Raw genomic sequence first — 20,092 nt, forward strand, 5'->3', positions numbered from 1 at the left:
TAAAAGTGCACAGCTATTTTAAGCACATTGTAACATGGATCATGTCACTTGGCCAGGCTGCCAAGTCGCGAGAGTGTGGGCCAGGAATCCCTCTCTGCACCCACCCCACACCCAGCCTGACAGCACCCCGGGGTGCAGCAACCCCTGCAAGCCCAAAGGGAGCAAGGAAAACTGCCTCCTTCTGGGGATATCTGTAACTTCAGTTCACCCACAGCAACTGCAATGGCTCATATAAATAGATATTTGCATTTCAGTTTCTCCTCCCTTAACACTATCTTTCTTTGCATAAGGAAAATTGCTATCTCAGAGCTGAGCATTGAGTCAATAAACCCATCACAAAAGGGATCGGCTGCCAGAGTCCAGAAAGGGTTAAGGCAGCAGTTGGAGAGGTTTGGGGTGACGTGTGCTTCTGGACGCCTGAGAAGTCTCTTGAAGGTAGTTCCCCTCTGGTGAGGATGGGAGCGTGCTGAGGTCTGAAATCCGAGATCCTTTGCAGCCTGGAGCTGGTGAGGTCCCAGTAAAAGCTGTTTGCCTGCTTTCTCTTCCTGAGCAGTCACACAGCCATACTGGCTGGGGCAGTATGGAGCGAGCACCCTGGACACATGTAGGACTCACTCTTCTCCAGCTCCTGCTCATCTCCTGCTTTCCAAGAGGTACTGTAAGTGAGCGTGTGTGTTCCTGGCATGGCTGAATGAGTCCCTTTCCTTCAGTGCAGTCAGAGAGGTTTGATCTCATGTGCTGTCCTGGGAAGTAGAGAGATCTGTAGGGATGGTAATAACAGAAAGAAGGGGTTCTGCTTTATGTACATTTTTTCCTTGTCTGCATGGAGTGTGTGTAGGGGGAGGTTTACCCAGGAATGATTTTTGGACAAACTTAATAGCCTTAAAGAGAAACAACTGGCTAAATTTGTTTGCCAATGTCCATCAAGAAAAGGGTATGCAATCACTTAGCTTATTACTCCTTTTATTTTCTCAACACTCAGTGCTAAGGAAACGATGATAAAAAGAGGCATTTAAGTCTCTGAATTGTAAAGCATAATTTGTTTAGTTTGGCAAGACAGAGATTTTTCTCTCCAGCCCCAACACCAAGAATGAAGGCAAGGGAGAAAAAAAGTGAATAAAAAAAAGAAAACAAAGCCCACACATTGTTTCCTATCTGGGATTTAGTTCTGCCAATATTATTCTTTCGAAGGGGAAGCCTTGTTAGAACAGAATGATCTTTTTCTCTATTCAAGCCTCACTCCATTTTCTGCTGAACCAGCATGTATGGCTTATCTTGATAATGTTGAACAAAAAAGCATTTACTGTTGAGTACAAATTTGCTGTAGTTACATCCACAAGCATGGGCTGTTTACACCTGAAGGTGTCTGGACCTGCTTGCAGCAGCTAGCTGTCATCATCACAGGCTGCTTTCTTGGAAGCTGCAGTCCTAAGGACTTGGAGGTGAGGTGCCCTGAAATCACCCACCCTTCAAGCTGGTGCAGCAGATTTCGGCATTCCTGGCTAGGTAAGTCCCTCTTACCAGGGGAGCTGTCAGATAAGCAAGCACTCAGATCTTGATGACTATAAATAATTGGTGTCAAGGATGGTGCTTCAGAATCTGCCTCACCAGGTGCCATGGCAGGTCTGCATCTGCAGTGTCCTTCCCCACTGACCCTTCAGGACACAGGGTTCAGGGAGCAGGTGGTGACCAGGGTCATTTGCACACCAGGCTGGCCATCAGCGCCTCAGCTGTTCTGGGAGACTGACCTCCTGCCAGAATTTCCCTCTGGGTCACAAGCATAGAGAGCTTCTCCCCACCTCTGTCGCACATGCACTGACTTATCCCCGTGGTGGCCTGTCCCTCAGCCATGTGCCACCTTGTACACTGGCCAAGGGAGATGGTTCCATGGCATGTGCTGGAGGGGCACAAAACCAGGGCTGTAAGGGACAGAGCAGCCCTAGGCATAGGCTGTGGCTGTCATGCAGCTGGGTGGGCAAACAATCCCTCCCGCTGCAGGGGCAGCATGACTGTCTCATGGTGAGAATCTGGTCCATAGAGTACTTGGGCACCAGGTCCCCTCTGCGGCAGTGATGAGCGGAGGCAGGAGGGACAACAGTGGGCAATGGGATGGAAGGGCTGTGGGACTGTGAGCTTTGGAGTGAGTGTGCTGGTTCTCCTGACAGCTACTCCTCACACATCAGGAGCAGTGAAAGAACAGCCTGGGGGACACATGGAGGTGAGCTGCCTTGCCCTCTTCCCTTCCTTGCCATGGCTCCCCTGACCTGTGGCTGGTGGAGCAGCAGGTGGGCATTTGCCCAACACACAGCTGGCAGCATGAGGGGACCAGGAGCTCCCCCCAGCCACAGCAGGAGGGGCTCCTAGAGACAGGGGAGTGATTCAGAAGTGCAGTGGCCATAACATGTCAGGGCAGGTTGGAAAATAGCATTTTTTCTCCTCCCCACAGATGTCTCCAATTTTTATCCACATTTATCACACCCAGTTGCACAGGGCCTGCCTCAAGATTTGGGGGCAGCAGTCCGGGCGGTCTGGGAATTTATTTTTTGGAATAAACTTGGAGTGCATGTGACTCATGTTTCCTTAAAAATATATGTGTGTTTGTGTGTGTTTCTATCTAAACCCTTCCCAATCTCTCTTCCCCTCCCCCTCCAGCCTCTGTCTAGAGAAGGGAAGGCCAGATGCACTCAGACACATCCAGATGCATTCAATCTTAGCAAATGGGTTACTTCAGTTCAGACATTTAGGTTTCTAGCATGGACAAAGGGAAAGACACTTGCTTTTTGTTTTGGAAAAAAAGGTGGTGTTACTCACTCTTGACCCTGAGGCCACCTCAAGTGGCTCCCAGGAGCCCCTGCTAGCCTACCAGTGCCCAGGATTTGTCTCTCCACCAGCTCAGAGCGACCCCTCACCACCACAGCACTGTGCAGTTGCTGTCAGCAGCACAAGGTCTCTCGGGGATGTGGATGCCCCTTTCCCTCCTGCAAGACCAGGGCTGTGGTACAGGGGCAAACGGGGAGGAAGGTAATAGGGCAGGCAAGCAAGCTATCAATGGGGACAGAGACTTGCCAGACTGAGGGCATCTTTTGTCCTTGAGTAGGGCTGGACTACACCCCAGGGGAGCTGTAAGAAGTAAAATTTGAAATAGAGGCTCAGAAGGGTTGCTGCTGTCTGTGAGGACTATTTCTATTTGGGCAACATTAACTGTAAGTAAACTGTCAACACGTTCCAGGTCTCACACCATTAAAACAGGCAAGCCGTCAACACAGGTCCAGCATCACTCCTCTACGTTTAGGACACAAGCACATTCTCATGTTATGTGGTAATGAATTTCAATACAACAGCTGCTTCTTCTCTGCAGATTTTCAAATATCCTCCCCTATTGCAGAACCCTAATACTGTCACTAACTCAGAAGTTCTACTTTCATTACCTGTTCCTTTTCATTGTCTTGCAGCACAGAGAAAAATTCTCTTCCTGATTGCACTAATTTTCCTGGCCAGAATAAGCTCCTCTATACCAGAATGAATTAAGGCTTGAACGGCAGTGTGGCAACCTCTGAGTATCAGCCTTACTCTGGCTATTTTTTTCCTGTCACAGCTTTTCTTGGATGAAGACACAAGGCCACAATGCCAATAATAAGATCACAAATGCCAGCTCATAAACACGGAGGAGAAACTGAGTGAGGGGATGTTTAAAAAAGACAGTCAAATTGATGCACATTTATTAAATAGATAAATTCAGCTCAGTATCATAGATGTCCTCCTGTGTTCTCCCATTGACTTGGAATTTTTTTAATAGAGATCCTTTCTTTCCCCCTCTCCCCCCTTACCACTGTGTAAAGCATGCACCGTGGGCAGAAAAGGATGCTAACTGACTCTGTAGAAGCAGCAGTCTAATTATTTGGCAAAGGTCTGTGACCCATAAAGTACACTGAGTAAAAGTAAAACAAGGATGTATTTGGTTCCTCTTTTAATTAGCTCAGATGCTGAAAAGAGTAATAGGTACATAATTTCTAAAAAGAAGCAAGTGGTTTTAGTGACAGCATTATCCCTTTCATCCTCTTAACACATCTAATAGGCAAATAGATATAATTTACACAATAGTTTATCTGAGACAAAAAGGTTAACAATAAAGACCTACAGTTTCCTTTATTAATAATGGTTTGGGGTACATAATTTTCCAAGAGCCGTAGTAAAAGTCTCTTAATGGGAACATCTCTCTTCTATTCCAAGGTTTATTCCTCTCTGCCTTACTGAAATCAAATGGAGAATTTTGCTATTCATCACAATGGAGCCACAGTTTCACCCAACATTGTGCTCAAAGCATTTCCTGTTGTTAATGTTAACATCCAGACACATGATACCTGTGGGGTGAGGCCCAGTTTGCATGTCTGTGCAATGACAGTAGAGCTGAGTAAGAAAACAGCAGAAAAATGAGACAGACCTAAAGAGAATGTAAGCTGCTATGAAGTTTCAGCTCTGTTGAAGCTGTTTTTTCTTTAATGAGAAAGTTTCCTTTCAGAATTATTACATGGCCAACATTAAGGAAATTCTCCTTCAAATTCAAATGCTCCTTCTTTTATCAGAAGGCAGTAGTTGTTCTTGAGCAGCATGCTGAAAAATTAGGATGAAATCAAACACAAAGGGTCATGTTCGTATCTGTGGGACATGAATTGGTTAAATAAAAGAATCATACTCTGATTCTAGAGAACTATCTGTTTGTATCTGCTCTTATTACACTGCATCGTTAATGCAAATGGCACTTTTCAAAGCAATTTGAAATAATATTTATTTGAGCTTAGCTGGCATTTTATTAATGTGCTGATGGATAAATTGAGGCATGGGAGGATAACTCACATTTGCAGGAAAACAGAATGGACTTGTAGCATGGGAAGTTGCATCATTTCAGACCAAAATGTGGATGTCCTTATAAAAAGCATTTTCTTCCATCTTTCAGGAGTTCTGAAAAATACACACACCTCTCTCTCTCCCTCTCTTTCTCGCTCTTTCTCATATGCAAGTTTCTCTTTTGGAGGGCTCCAAAGCACATTTAGGTGGCAAACTTTTCTTTTTTATTTCCCCCAAGGATGGACGGAGATGGCAAACTGGTTTTCTGCTTGATCAGTCGTCTGATCCCTCCACGTAGCAGCTAATGTCAGCACAAATACAGGGAGTGGGAATAGGAAGTCAAAGAGAGAAAGGGGAAAAGTGTTCCATCTCAGCAGAAGCATGGGCTTTTATCAAGTTAAAATGGCTGTACCCCATAAAAATTCCCATTCTTCCAAAGAAGTGGAAGACACAAGAGATAATTGGTGTAATTAGGCTTGCTTCAATTCACCTTAGTTCTCATCTATATAGGTTTTCCAGCTCTCAGACCTTTGGAACAGAAATCCCTTTCTATCTAGCAAGATATTGATGGTTAAAAAATTCACTATGGCAAAAGATTAGTATGCTGAAGCTGACATTTTACCGTGATGAGCTGCCTAACCCATTACTGAGGCAACAATGTGGTTGTGAATCTGTTCCTGAATCACCAAAGCTTTAAGGTTGATCTCAGGCCTGGGGATCAGGGGAGGCAGCAGCATCACTGCGGTGAATTGCCATTGTGAAAATTCAGCCCTTGCACTGACACTAACAAGGAGGACATTGACTGGGAGCATCGCCTCCTACTGCTGTCTTAAAAAATCCATCAGGGCCAGCCTTTAGGATCTGACAGGTGCTGTAGGGATTAGGAGATCTGGCTAGGTGCAGATGTCAGTGAAAAATACAATTGTGTTGCCATCTGAACATAAAATGTTCATCTCTCACCCCACAGTCCTCCTCAGGCTGGACTCAAAGCATCAGGTGAAACATTCCATCCTGCTCTGCCAGTACCCTGAGCCAAGCAGGTCTTCCCTCTGGCACCTGCCCAGAAGGCTTGTATTCCTTCCCAACACAGCCATTTCTTGTTTAGTTCCCTGGTCTTGAGCTGCTTCCATGTGTGCTGTTTATGCCTGGATTTAATGGGCTTTTCTTCTGTCATTAAAATCTCATAAATTAATCCACTGTTTATTTGCCTGTCTAGAGTCTTGTTTATTCTTTGCAGCTAAATATTTTGCATGGGTTGTCAAGCAGCTTCTTCCTGCTTGTCCCAAAATCAGAGACATCATCACTGCCTGCAAGCCACACTGCCTGCTTTGGAAGATTATCAAAGTAAAGCTCATAAAGCACCCCACAATTATCTCACAATTATCAGCTGTCCAAGGCCTTGCTTTCAGTGTTTTATTCAGTCAATAAATATTTTCCCACTTTTCCCTGCCTCATTCTCTTCTATTTTTGGGGTAATAATGGCCAAGTGTGGGTGTGGGAGGTGCCAGTGGTTACCCATCCCAGAATACACAAGGGGGAGTGGGGTTATGCCTCTGTCTCCCTGGAGCACAGGCTGAGCTCAGCCACACATACAGTGATTACACATGCAAGCAGCTCTGTGCATCTCCCTCTTAAATTTCTGAGGCAAAAGCTTTACTTGCCTTTTGTTCAGTAGCCTAGATATACTTAAGGAAAACAAAAGGGATTTGCCATTATTAAGGGGGTACATAAAGTCTTCACATGAATTTCTTTAACTAATAGCTTCTACAAGACTTTAAAATAATAGATTTCATGGTTTCTCTGAAGAAAATCCTAGAAAGTGCCACTTAAAAAAAATCTCGAATCCATATATTACCTTGTCAAGGCTATATATGTTGCATAAAATTCAGTAGTACCTGAGAACATGAAAGGGAATTAAATTGTCATTAAATCAAAAGACAGTCTATTTTCATTGTCTCAGTTGAGACAAAGGCAAGAAGTGAGCAAACAGCATTTCTAGGTGGCAGTAAGTTTATTTTTACAATTCTTTAAGGGCCAAGATCTGGTCCCATCTGCACTGACTATTACCTCCAAGGTCACCTTATGCTACAATACATTCAATCCAGCAAGAATAAGCATGGCATCTGATTTTGGCCCTGTTGTGTAGACAAGCTCTACATATAAATATGCTTATGCACACAATCACACTTTCTACCCATATAAAAATACATGTGTAATATTTTAGGGAAGAACAGAGTAATTTAGGTGAAAAGGGACCTATGGAGGTCATTTGGTCCAGCCCCTTTCTTGGTGCTAACTTGAAAGTTAAGTTGTGTTCCTCGCAGACTTATCTTGCCAGCTTTTGAATTCCTGCAAGGATGGAAACATATATTTGTCATTTCAGTGTAACTTTGTCTGTGAACATCTGGATGATTTTATAGATAGCAATTTCTCTTGGATAATTTACAACTACAACCCAAATGGATATAGCCATTTTATTAATAGGCTTTAGCAATCTTGAGAGAAATTAGCTTTCTAGCTTGAGTTAGGAAAAACAGGAATTTGAAGGAAGGCTTACAAAAGCTCTGAGTGTTGCCTAGTTATTTATTAGTCAGACTTTGGAGAATACTGCTTTAGCAGGGAGTGAGACCCCCACTCCCATACACCAGAGAAAAAGCTATTTTCTGTCTTCTACAGTGAGATGTATCAAACTGAGTGTCAGTTCTAACAAGATAATTAGATTCATGTAATCAATTTGCTCTGGAATCTGAATCAGACACAATTCATAGATAAAAGGCTTAATTAAAAGAGAATAATAGCCATAGGTTAAGCAGTCCCAGCTTGGCCAGGTTGATTGACTGCTGTTCTGGGAATTAGAATGTATGAGTATAATTCTTGGCTCTGCTATTGTTTTTCTCTGAGACCTTGAGCAAAGTCACTTCACCTCCCTTGTGCTTCATTTTCCCATCTGGAAAGAGGACTTTGTAGAGCATGTCAAGATCCACAGGCTAAAGGCTATATAACTGCTGAAATCAAAGGTTATTTCGATGCAAGATTTCATTATTTGAATAAAAAATTATAGCACCTTTTTGAATGACTGAAGAAGCTGTTTCTGTTTGAAATGATTATGAATTATAGGGGCAGAGAAGGTGAATGGAAAGATTTCAGCACAAACAAACCCCTTGTTCCTAAACTCAGAACAGTGGCAAACTCTCCCTGGTTGGTAAAACAGGCACGAGGGAAATACTCCATTCTAAGGAGCACAAAGGGGTGAATTTCATTTCCCAGCCAAAGGGAAAAAAAATGAAGAAACAGTTTAGTGGTCCCTTTTTTAATAGAGCCAGTAAAATCATGAGGGGAAAAGATAAGCTTCCATGAACTAGGCTTCATGATGTCATGGAGAATCAAGCAAGACAGAGCAGCCAGGCTCACTGGTAGGGAGCTCCAGCAGACACAGTAATTAGGTTATCAAGGACAATGAAAGAAAAAATAGTTGTGAGAGAAGAGAGCCGGGTACAGGCATGCATGGGAGTGCTCCACCTTAGAGACGTATAGCTTGTTGCAATGACAAGGCAACCCTGTTATTCAGAGTTTAATACACAAGAAAAGAGGTTGTTACCTAACCAGAATAAAAAAAAAATCCTAAAAATAAAAAAGAGGAGGATAGAAGAGGAAAAAAAGAGCTGGTCTCATTGTTTCCTTCATGTCTCATCTTTCTTGTCTGCTCTCTCTCTTTTTACCATCAAACTCCATGAAAGCAGTCATCAGGCCTGTCAGCTGGCTAGATGTTATGCTGACAGCACTGTGCACTCATTAGATCTCTCTTTGTAGAATGTAGACAGCACACTGGTGGGGAAAGACAGGATCTGCATTTATTGTGGCAGTCCAAAGTCACTGTCTGAGGTTGTTTCTTAAAAGGGTATTCCCAGCATAGCTTAAATATCATATGAGGTTATATTAAATAATAGAAAGGTGTTGCCATATTAGAAATGGTATCTGACAAAATGAACCTTTAAAAAACAATGAAAAATCTTGTCTCCTCTGGCAGAGAAGCCAAATGTAACAACATGTGCTTCTGGGTGAAAATAGGGAGCAAAACTAGCTAAAACTCAGCCTCAAAAGTGGCCTTTCCTGGTGAACAAGTCTTCAAGAGTAGCAAATTCACAAGTAGAAATACAACCAAAACATGCAGTCATAGTTTAAATTATCTATACTACATATGATGCCGTAAACTAGTCCTGCAATCTGAAGAAACTTTCTCATGTGACGTCATCCTCTGTGGTGTTTTAAAACTGTTCTTATCATCAGATAAGTGGGAAGGACTTGCAGAGAAAGTGCACATATTCCTTTCCTCTGGTCTTTCTGCCTCCTCTGGTTGGCACTGCCAAACTGCCTGAGTGTTGTTTAGACACCCAACATTTTGCTGACATTTCGGCCACATGTTACCATGTAGTTTGGATTTTTCTGGGTTGAAGACTTTGATCAGTCACATGCCATAACTGATTTGACAAATCACTGAAAAATAGATCCTACCAATCCTTGTCAGCTAATGGATTATTTCTCCCTCTCTGTTCTCCACTTCCAGAGTACACAGTGATCAATGAAAACTGCCCAGGTGCCGAGTGGAATATCATGTGTCGGGAGTGCTGCGAATATGACCAAATTGAGTGCATCTGCCCGGGACAGAAAGAAAAAGTGGGCTACACCATTCCCTGCTGTCGCAACGAGGAGAATGAGTGTGATTCCTGTTTAATCCACCCAGGTATGTTTATGGCCATACTGCATTCACACCAAATCTTTGGCCAAGGCAAAAAGAAAAGTGCTGGGCAGGGGAGCGGCAAGGGCGGGCACATCTCACTGGGGCATGGGATTACCTTAGATCTCCTCAGAAACTCCCTCTGCCACCCTGCTGACAGCAGCAAGATACTTGGCAAGGTTTCCCCGCAGCAGGCAACATTGCTGCCAGAAAAAGAAAACACTTTCTACAAGCAGTGTTGTCCTGAGGATGTCTTGGGCAGGCATGGAAGCTGCCAAAGGGTGACATGGTAACAGGCTTCACACCAAGAGTGTTTTATTGGTGCTCTGGGATTATTTTCATCCCCAGATAAAAGAAGAGAGAGGCAATTTGGAAGTCTTGATAGTAAGGAGGAAAGAGAAAAGTGAAAGATGGAAGCAGGAGGAGATAGGGCCAAATTAGAAGACATCAGAATCGTTTGGACTGGGCCCAAGTGGCACCAGCATCCACATTCAGACTTCTGAGAGAGGCGTTGGAACAATGAGATTTAGAGATTTGGGCAAGTCAGACTGGGAGTTTGCTTCAAAACCTCAGTGTTTGAACTGCCCAGGTTTTGGCGGTGGAGGTTGGGTATGGTTCACAGTGGAAAAGCTGTCAGCACCACAGCAGTGACTAACGTCATTGGCATTTTCTGTGGAAAAGAGAGGAAGACTGCTCATCTTCCTGAAGGACAATACACCTTAACTTTCCTCTAACACAGTGGCTCTCCTTCCAGGCTGCACCATTTTTGAGAACTGCAAGTCCTGTCGCAATGGCTCCTGGGGAGGGACACTTGATGACTTCTACATCAAGGGAATCTACTGTGCAGAGTGCAGAGCTGGCTGGTATGGAGGGGACTGCATGAGTAAGTGTCCTACATGGGCAGGGAAACATGCCAGGGGCAGGGAGTGGTGGGGCAGAGCCAGAGCCATGTTGTTTCCAGCTATTCCTGTACAGTGACTCTTGCAAAGGGCACAAGCAGGAGCAGGCAAACAAACAAGGCGGTAAGCAGATCTACAGTGAGAAAAACTCTCCCAGTGCTTGTCTGCTAGGGATAGGCCTGGGCCTCATGTCATGGCAAGTTACGACCCTACTAAACTTCTGTTTTGGTTTAGTTTATTTTAATATGTTAACTACTGTGACTCCAGAAATCTTCTGTTCTCTGCATTTCTTGGATACTCTTATGCATAACTGATTCCCCAGAGCATAAGCATAAATATTTACAAAGGCAACAGCTACATCAAAGAACTTCTCCTCTGTCCTTCTTCAGCCCTGGACTGCAGAACCACCCCAAGGAAGTCCCAGTGTTTCCTCCCTCTGTTGCACAGCTTCAACGTGCTCCAAGGCAACTCCAGAAAACAGTTATCTTGCAACTGCTGACAGAGTCATGATACACCAGGAGTGTTTCAGGCCCTGGTAGCAATATCTAAAGGTTTTGTTCCTGACAATGTACAACAGCTTCTGGTCCTTAGATTTTGCTAAATTGTTGGTCCCAGAACTGTCTTTCAATAACAAATTCCATCAGCTAATTGGATACAATTTAAGACTGGTTTTTCCTTTACAATTTCCTACCAGTGAAGGTAGAGCTCTCTTTTTAAATTTTTATTGACTCTCTCTTTTTTCACATTTCACTGGAAGGGATGAAAGCAGGATCTGTTTTCCCTATGCTGTTCTGTCCATTTTTCTACATACCTCAGGCTTGTCTCCTCTTAGTCATTGATTTTAAAGCAACAATTTTACTTGCTTTCCCAACACAGCCCATGACCATTCAAGAGGTGAAAGCATACAGCATAAAATCATTGCTTCAAACAGCAGAATGTGGAGAATCAATGTTTCGGCAGCATAGCTAACTCAGCCATGGTGCTTTGGAAGTTGATAAACTGAGTCTCCTGCCATTTATGGTGTGATTTCTGATAGCGCTGTAATGTCCCGTTTACTCTAGGTCAATGCTAGAGCTCCCCTGGCACTTTTTGTAAAAGCACAACCAAGAAAGAGTCATTAACTCATCTAATATTTCCTCCATCTGACTATGGTGGTTGTCTACATTATATTTTAGCCTGCTTTTCCCTACTTGTTTACAATACACCCTCGCAAGAGGTCTATTTGGACATTTTTGCAATACTGAAATTTTGGAAAGCTTTGTCTTGTAGTGTTTTTCCTACTACTTGCTCTTTTGAGCGAGGCAGTGTGACACCAAGGACATGGTCTTGAGAGGCAGGGTAAGAAGGTCAGACAGTGCTGTTTTGTCTTCCACTCTTAAAAAGGAGACACGGGGGACAGTCGTGATTCCAGCATGCTCCTGAGCCGCCCTGTTCTGGTTCTAATGGCTACCTCCCTTTTGGCCTGGGCTCAGGCATGGACAGATGGTGGGTGCTGGTCTGCAGGCTCACAGCGCTGTGGCTTTGGGTCTGGAGGGTGGCGAGCAGGTAGCCTTCGACCACCAGCGTGCACTGCTGCTGGTGCAGTGGATGTGCTGGCACATCACTCTTCAGAGAGCGAAGGAGGCATCTCTCTGTGGTACATGCACACAGGATCACAGTCGGAATTTTGCAGCCAGACCCGGGTGCCCGGCCAGCGACAAAGTGCCAATAAACACCAGAAACACAAGGAAGCACAGCCACAGTAACTAGGGGGTGTAATCTGGTCTATATTCCCAGTGCCAGTGCTGCCAAGCTCCCGGCAGGGCTCAGAGGGGCACGGACGCGCTCTCAGAGGAAGCGGGCGGGGCGGGCGGAGCTCCCGGCGGGGCTGCGAGCGGAGGTAGCGCCGGGCTCTGTCTCCCCCTCGCGGGCGGCGGCGGCGCTGCCGCGGTGCTCCCGCTCTGGAGCCGAGCAGGGAGCGAGCCCCGGCAGCTCCAGCCCCCCCGCTCGCGGCCCGGCCCGCCCGGCCCGGCGGGTGTCCGCCCCCGGCGCGGTGTCCGCCCCCGGGACTGCCCCGAGCTCGGGCGGGAGGGGGCGCCGGGTCCCGGGGAAGCCGCGCCGGGCGGGCCGCGGGCACGGTGGGAGAGCGAGGGGCGCGGAGGCTCCTGCGGGAGGTATTAATGCTGCTTTAACACCGCCCGGGGCGCGGAGTGTGTGTTACCTCAAGGGCAGCGATGAGGGCTGGCCCTGGGTCAGTGGCCAAGGGGCTGGCTATGCTCACAGGGGCAGGGGAGTGATTTCTGTGAAATGCCAGCAAAGCAATGATGTGACTGGAGGGCCATGGCAGGGAAGAAGTACCATGGGAACGGCCCATGGGTCTGTCCAGTTTGTACTTACCTGCTGGCACACATGGACATGGCTGAAAAGCCACCAAAGGGCATCAGACCATCTGGTAAAATGATAAACAGTATAGGGGAGGCCAAAGGAGTTTTATTAGGAAAATACCACACTGGCTAGAGTTAATTGGATACTGGGACATTTTCTAATGGGACTTCTACTGCATTGAATTATCATGCCCTAAAAGGCACATTAGACTCTAACACCATAAGAAAACCAACCCTGCAGAACCCTTTTCTCCATACCCTGCACACTAGCAGCCTTTGCCAACCCTATTGGTAACGTCTCTTGAGAAAATGTGCTCCATCAAAGCAGGGGACAAAGCAGTGTTTCCTAACAGCTCTCCTCAGCTTTGCTGTCTGAATGTGGTCCCCGTGATGAGCAACAGTACTTGTCGTTTTTTGAGACTTTGTGAACATTAGTGTTTCACGTATTACTGGTGACCAACAAACAACAGGTGTTTGTCAGAAGTTTTGACAAGTGACAGCCACCTTCCCCCATATCGGGCTGTTTCTAAATACCAGTAACGTTTCTACTCTCATTCTCCTCTGCTTAGTCTTCTTGACCTTTGAAGGAGCCTTACATCAAAGATGTAGCACTCAAACACCAGATAATGAGTTCTTACCAGAGGTCATCTCAGGACCTCTCCCTCCATCGACCCACAGGTCTCTGTGGGCTACAACTCAGCAGTCTCCTGAATTTTTTTATTCTCTGTTAGTAACAAGCTTTAAAGGAAATCTTACTGTGGCCCTGAAAGCTGCCTTTATCCAGGAACAGGAACGGAACAAGGATGTTGATACTCTGCCAAAGTGGTTTATTTTTTTGTAAATGAGGCAGAATTTGCCAGCATTTGTATTTATGATGTAAATTATTTTTGAGACCTTTCCAGGTCTCCCGCAGATTTAGAATGGGAAGGGAAAACACTCATTTTGATCAACATATGATTGAACTGTTGGTCTGAAGAGTGAGTCTAACTTCTTCTAGGGCTGGAGATACAAGAGCACAGAGTTGATGTGATTGCAAAGGTGCTTCATGCAGAGGTGGATGGTAGCAAACCTGAGAACCTTCTTTTGGAAATGGTCATTGAATGGCTCCTCTTTAGTCTTTGGACCACCTGCTTTGCTGGCCAAACCTACTTCCTTGGCGCCAGTGTTCAGAGAGTTCAGGCTGTACTGCACCAAACAGAGAAGTGTGTTTAGTATGCCATGCATACAAGTATCTCTGCACCACTTCTCTGGCTTTCCTTTGTTAAAAGCATTGAAAACTCAAAAGCCTTTCAGGACGAAAGGGAAACTTTCTTTGAGGTGGTCCAAGCCTCCTGTCAAACCCTCTGAAGATTTCTAGCAGCTTTGTCTCAGGTTGTTTTTGAGGCAGGAGCCAATGGCAGCAGAAGGGCCTGTTTCTTGCTGTGGGAAGGAGCATTATCATATTCACCACAGCAGATCCTGCTGTACTTGTTGAATCCTAATGTGGTTGCTGGGCACAGCCATTATCCTTGCCTTTTACAGAGGGAACTAAGCGAGCCACAATGGAGGATGAAACACTTTTGAGGAACTCTTCATAGCAGGATTTCTGTTTCCTTGGGTCCTGCTTAATTAAGGGCAACTGCGGGTAAATGAACAAAGGGTATTTCATTTGAACAACACTTTCTTAAGAAGAAAGAAGAGTAATTAACCTGCAGTTTTCATGTTTCCCCATAGACCAGATGCAACAGTATTGATTTCCAGACACTATGATCGATGGGAACTACAGATGCTTGGTACTTCACCAAATCAGGTCACTGTCACCCTTATTTCCCTAAGGAAGGAAGGGCCCACAGGCATGCATTAAACCCCACCATTTCAGTAGGAAACATTCATCCTGTGTTACTGGTTGAAAGTTTAGGGTTCCTCTTGTGAAACAGATAGAAGCAGCAAGGCTTTCTGTTGGACTGTGGAGGTAAAAAGAAGGGTGAAAATTGTTGTGGAGCTCTTTTTACTTGTTCTGATCTGTGGTGTGCAGCCTGTCAGAGTCCCCTGATTTGGTGATGCTGTTAGACTGATTTGCAATTTTTGGCTTAGGGACATAGCCTCTTATCTCAGCAAAGCAACAGAAGGCTTACCAGGGGACCATTTGGAAAGGTGGAGTCAGGAAAGTAGAAACAGAAATTAGCTCTGTTTGGTGTGTAATGGCTTGACTGTGCACTTTGCTAGCACTTGTGTGTACAGATCACAGTAAGCTGTGCAAAAATCACTAAGCAACATTTCTTCTTCCACAGAGAAAAGTACCATTAGCCATACTTTATAGTTGGGGGAAAGGGAGAGGTAACTGAAGGTGAGAGAACATTCTGGACTAAAAATGTTCAGCATTCAAGATGAGGAATTAGGACATCAATCCCTGGACAGCTGCCTACGGACAGCTGCAGGATAGCCATGAAAAGATACTGCTTCCTTGGTGTGTGACTTTGTCTGCTGTTCAGTTCATTGTCCTCTGATGGTTTTCTAGGCACAATCGACTGGAGTACTTCATCTTATTCTATTGATGCTGGGCACTGAAGTACATTTCACAGTGTGCTGTGAAGCTGAGAGCAACACAGGTGGAGTGGGGTAGGAGTAAAAGATAGGAATGAACCTGAGAGAAGGGATACAGGCTGTATATTCTATGTAACACTGATGATGGAGGAGCTGTGATGCTTATATATCTTTATTGGCATGGTGACATTAACATGTAAGGGTGATGTAGTGAATCCTCAAGAAAAACATGTCTCCTCTAAGAATACATCAGCTGTTTTCCCTCTTGTGAAGGACTAGAAACTATGATGTTAGCTGCAACAGCTCCTCTCACTCTTTTGCTCACTTGAGCTAATTGAAGTGTTCATTGTAAGTTTGAAACCTTCCCACCAGCTTTCTCAGCATCAGTGGTTGCACAGGTCAACATGGACTCCATGAAAACTGTTCTGAGCTGAAGAGTCAGCCAGGTGGATGGGTGGGCTAATTAATTGTGAGGCAAAAGCTGTAAGAAATGGTTTCATGGGACTATATTGCAAATGAGGGAGAGCAATCAACTAAAACTTTTCTAGGGGTGCTCTTAGCCAAGACAATACTTCAGTATAGTCAAAACTCTTTACAACCATAATGTGGCTGTCCTATTATTTTATATACTGCCTTGTAAGAAAGTGTTTATCTTCCTAAGCCATCCTTGTCTTCTCATTCTGATATTTCTATGTGTGTTTTCTTCAAATATCTCTTGCAGTCCCTCACACAGAGTTCTTTTTCTTCTTTTGCTCCCCAGGGTGTGGGAAGGTTCTTCGGGCTTCTAGAGGTCACATTTTGCTGGAGGGTTACCCACTGAATGCACGATGTGAATGGACTATCCATGTTCAAGCTGGATTTCACATTGAATTGAGGTAGGTCATACTGACTTTTAGCCAGCCCTGATTTCAGGTGGACATTGGGGCATGTGAATAACCAGGAGTCAATGAGGATCAACAGCTGTGAGCTCTGGAGCAGTGAAGGTATAGCTGCCGCTTTTCATTTTGGTACCTCAGTTCTTTCCCCTGGTTTAGCTTGTTATGGGCAGCCACTGGACGAATCATCAGTGCTGTGCTTTCAATTTCCATTTGGGACAGCTGGATGCTAAGGAGAGTTTCTCAGACATCGAACTCAATGTATCTCTTCAGAGATCTTTTCAAGACCCTTGATACCAAAACACCCAACATTTTCTGAAGACTTTACCAGACTAAACTAAGATATTCTTTGAAGAAAAGTTGTAGAAACATTTTAGTATGATTTCTTATTCAAGAAGTTACCCATGGGACCTGCCTTGCATTTAGCCTCTCTTATTTTCCTTTCACTCATTTTACCAGCCCTGTCTTCTATCAACTTCAGTTATTCCTTTTACCACTCCTGTGTCTGGAGGATGTGATTCGTTTTACTGCAAATCATCACTCTTCCAAACTGTGTATGCTTAGACTTACTAACTCATCCTCACTGATTCAAACTCGCAGTTTTTGATTGGGTATCCTGCCTAGTGCAGGAGAGCTTCCTGTTGGACTGTTTTCATGTGGGTGTAGCAGGGTGCTCAGACATGCTGCAGGAAGTGCGGCAGGGATAGTATTAAAAATCCAGCAGCTAATATGATAAAAAAGTAAAAAAGTAGGTAAACCCTTCACATCAACCCTTTCACCAGCTTTACAGCCCAAGCAAAAGAACTATGCTAGATACACAAACAGTTTAAATATGTTTAAATGGTGTGAATATGTTTCTATATGTTTGAAGAGAGACTTAATAAGAGGAAGACAAATCAGTTGAATAGAAAAGAGATTGTGGCTTTCCCACACAAATGCAGTTTTTTCAGACTTGCAAATGCAACTTTACTGTGCACTTATTAGCAGCTGCAATTAAAGCCTGGGATAGTATTGCAACTACTTGAATTTGTAGAAATGTGCAGGAGAGACAGGAGCAATGCTGTGAGGAGTTTTGTGCTCTCATGACACAACTTTGCATTAGTCTCCGCATGCATAAGATATATCTACCTTGTTTTTAAAAGATATTGCTGGTGAGATAGTTTGCACTTACAGCACAAGCTCAGGGGACTGATTTTTTTCATATCTGAACAGGGCTTTGTCGATTGTAAGGCTTAAAAAGTGCTTCAGGAACTATGAGTGTTGCCCTGTCTTCATTGTTACAGGGATGGGTATGAGAGTGTAAATGGATCCTGTGCATGCACCACTAGTGAATCCACCCATTTCTGGGTAAAATGTTGACAGCCAGGTGACATCAGGCACAAGGTACAGGAAAGGGAGAAAAGGCTATTTTAAGAAAGGACACTAGATCAAAGAGGAGAACTTGCTGTGGCTGCTCTAAGGAGTCTGTAATCTGTTTTCAAGGCAGAGGAATGGAGATTGCTGTAAAGTTAACAGATGTACTAACTCTTTAGAGAAATCAGACTTCAACTGTATATCCTGAGGGACACTCATGTGCATGCTAGGAAGATGGAAATGTCACAGGAGATCTGTACAGTTCATTCCGTTTAACTTTGCTATTACCAGAAAATGCAAAACTTTAATATGAGGGGCATCTTGCAGAGAGTGCCTTTCTCTTTCTTCTCATGTTCAACTTTCCTGCAATCAAGCAAACACAATACTAGGTATCTCCTTGATGTAGCGTAATTGTTATATTCCAACTGTGAAAGTCTCCAAGAGGGAAGCATGACTTAGCAAACTTCTGTTGTCAGCACCTACATTTATCTGAGCTGGCTAGTGTTGGAGAAACCTAAAACTCTTTACATAGCTCGAGGATGAGCTCAATGTTTGAGTGCCTGAAAATCCCAGCAGATGACATGGCACTTCTAGGGAAAGAGCAGAAACTCTCTTCAGTGTCCACACTTAACCCTGCCACCCCGCAGGAGTCATAGAGGAAACCTTCAGGGCAAACACAGAACAGGAGGACCTCACACAAGATAACTGTGCAGTGTGTTCTGAGTCAGCGGAGGTTTTCAAGGTGAACCACCTCAAAGCTGCCCATTGAGGTATTTTAGCATTAGGTACTGTAGAAAACTGGTACATTTAGCCTAAACCTTCTCTTTTAGGCTGTTCCTACACAGAAGAGCAGGTACAACAATAAAACTAGCCAAGACAGCCTTCCTCCTGAGTCTGCCATCTACGTTTCCTTCACTGCATTTTCATACAAACATGCTGATCCCCTCCGTGGGTCGTAACTGCTTAGAGCTGTAATTCACAGTCAGCACTGTGCTGAATCAGCACAACTGCTAACAAAAGAACTCCTCTCTTGATTAACTCTGTGCACAAATCCTGTTTGCTTCCATCCTGATGGCAAGGGCAGGGATGGGGATGAAGAGATACAGATGGTGAATGAAGTGGTTCTCTTTACTTCCATAGGGCAGGAAAAGTAAAACTCTCAGGAGCACAGATAAATCTTCCCTTGCTTTAAGCTGTGCCACACAGTCCTTTAAGGGTTGGCTTAGAAAAACTGTTTTGATAAATAGTGCCCATATTGTGGTGGCAGTTTGTTTTCTCTGCCTTTTTTCCAGCCTTGTCTTAATTTTGGTTGTGATGTATAAGCTCCCTCAGCCTGAGCCATGTCAGGGATGTCATACCACAGTAGAAGTAGTTCATAACTTTCCATCTTTTTCTTTAGTGTCTCAGCAGAGTTTTACTATTTACTTTGGCTAGAAGTTTTCCTTAGAGGGATTGGTGAATGTTTTCACACAGCAGACACTGATTAAGTCAAGACAATACTTTGCATTCCATTTTATATCTGATGACCTGTTGCATGAAATTAGCATGTTTATTTTTATGATATCCAAGAGACTTATGATACAGTTACAGTTTCACTGGTGAGGGAACTGAGGGTCATTATGTTGCCTGCACCTGTGATTTAAACAGCAATAGTCCTCATAGTCTGTAAAAGGTCCTGTCAACTGGGCCATAGCCAAGAGGTTTTTAAAAGTTTTGGCAGGTTTCCTGACCTGCCAATTCTGAGACTTAATAATGGGATTCCATGCTGTCAGTGCAGTGTATCTGCTTCTGTGCCAAGTTAAATAAAGTGCAAATCAGAACCCCTATGCCTTTCATGTTTTCCACTCTGTTTTCATGATTTTTTAGAGCAGAGAAATCAAACAATTAGAAAAAGTATTCTGTGTATGGTTCTTTCATTATGTGCTTTCATTCTCTAGGAGTATGTCATGATATTCTTTGTTTGGGGACACACTTGCTAGACACAGTTTACTTTTACATCTATAAATAATACCACTCCCAGTACGTGGTGGGCATTCCAGAAACTTTCCTTCTGTACCAACACACATACTTAATTTTTATCAAAAATGTGCCAGTTCAGAAAACCAGTAAATATTTTTAGGATCGGGTCAGGATAAACTGCAGCCTGATAAGTGTATCAAGGATGAATGGATTAATTTGTATTGCTCTATCACTTGCATAAGAGTAGATCCCTAGGGTATGTTTCACCAGTGAAAGAATGTTTTGAAGATGTAGTATATAACCTGATACTTGTTAGGATGTCTATGACAAACCTGACAGAACTAGAATTAAACTCATGCATTTTATGCAAAGCTAAGTTGAATTATTGCTCTGTAATGTATATTTAAAGCAGATGTAGTTTTTTTCTTATTCTACATTCCATCACATGGTTTAAAAAATGTGTGGCTCTGCTCCATTGCTGTATTTTCCTACAACTGCTCAGTCATTTCTCTGTATTCAGTGTACTCCTGATGATCTAAA

At 44.1% G+C, this 20,092-nt stretch overlaps 1 protein-coding gene across 2 annotated transcripts in view; it reads left to right on the forward strand.

The window, feature by feature from the left end:
* The first annotated feature begins 529 nt into the window (after window positions 1-529).
* Window positions 530-20,092, forward strand: part of PAMR1 (peptidase domain containing associated with muscle regeneration 1) — a 57,246-nt gene continuing 37,683 nt past the window's right edge. For both annotated transcript variants that reach the window (XM_071559468.1, XM_071559469.1), the window contains exons 1-4: window positions 530-653; window positions 9,410-9,586; window positions 10,335-10,463; window positions 16,126-16,240. In XM_071559468.1, the coding sequence (XP_071415569.1) occupies window positions 581-653; window positions 9,410-9,586; window positions 10,335-10,463; window positions 16,126-16,240 (494 nt within the window). In that variant the 5' untranslated portion in view covers window positions 530-580. The remainder of the gene's footprint in view (window positions 654-9,409; window positions 9,587-10,334; window positions 10,464-16,125; window positions 16,241-20,092) is intronic.

The sequence above is a fragment of the Pithys albifrons genome, chromosome 6, assembly GCF_047495875.1.
Source record: "Pithys albifrons albifrons isolate INPA30051 chromosome 6, PitAlb_v1, whole genome shotgun sequence".
NCBI lineage: Eukaryota > Metazoa > Chordata > Aves > Passeriformes > Thamnophilidae > Pithys > Pithys albifrons.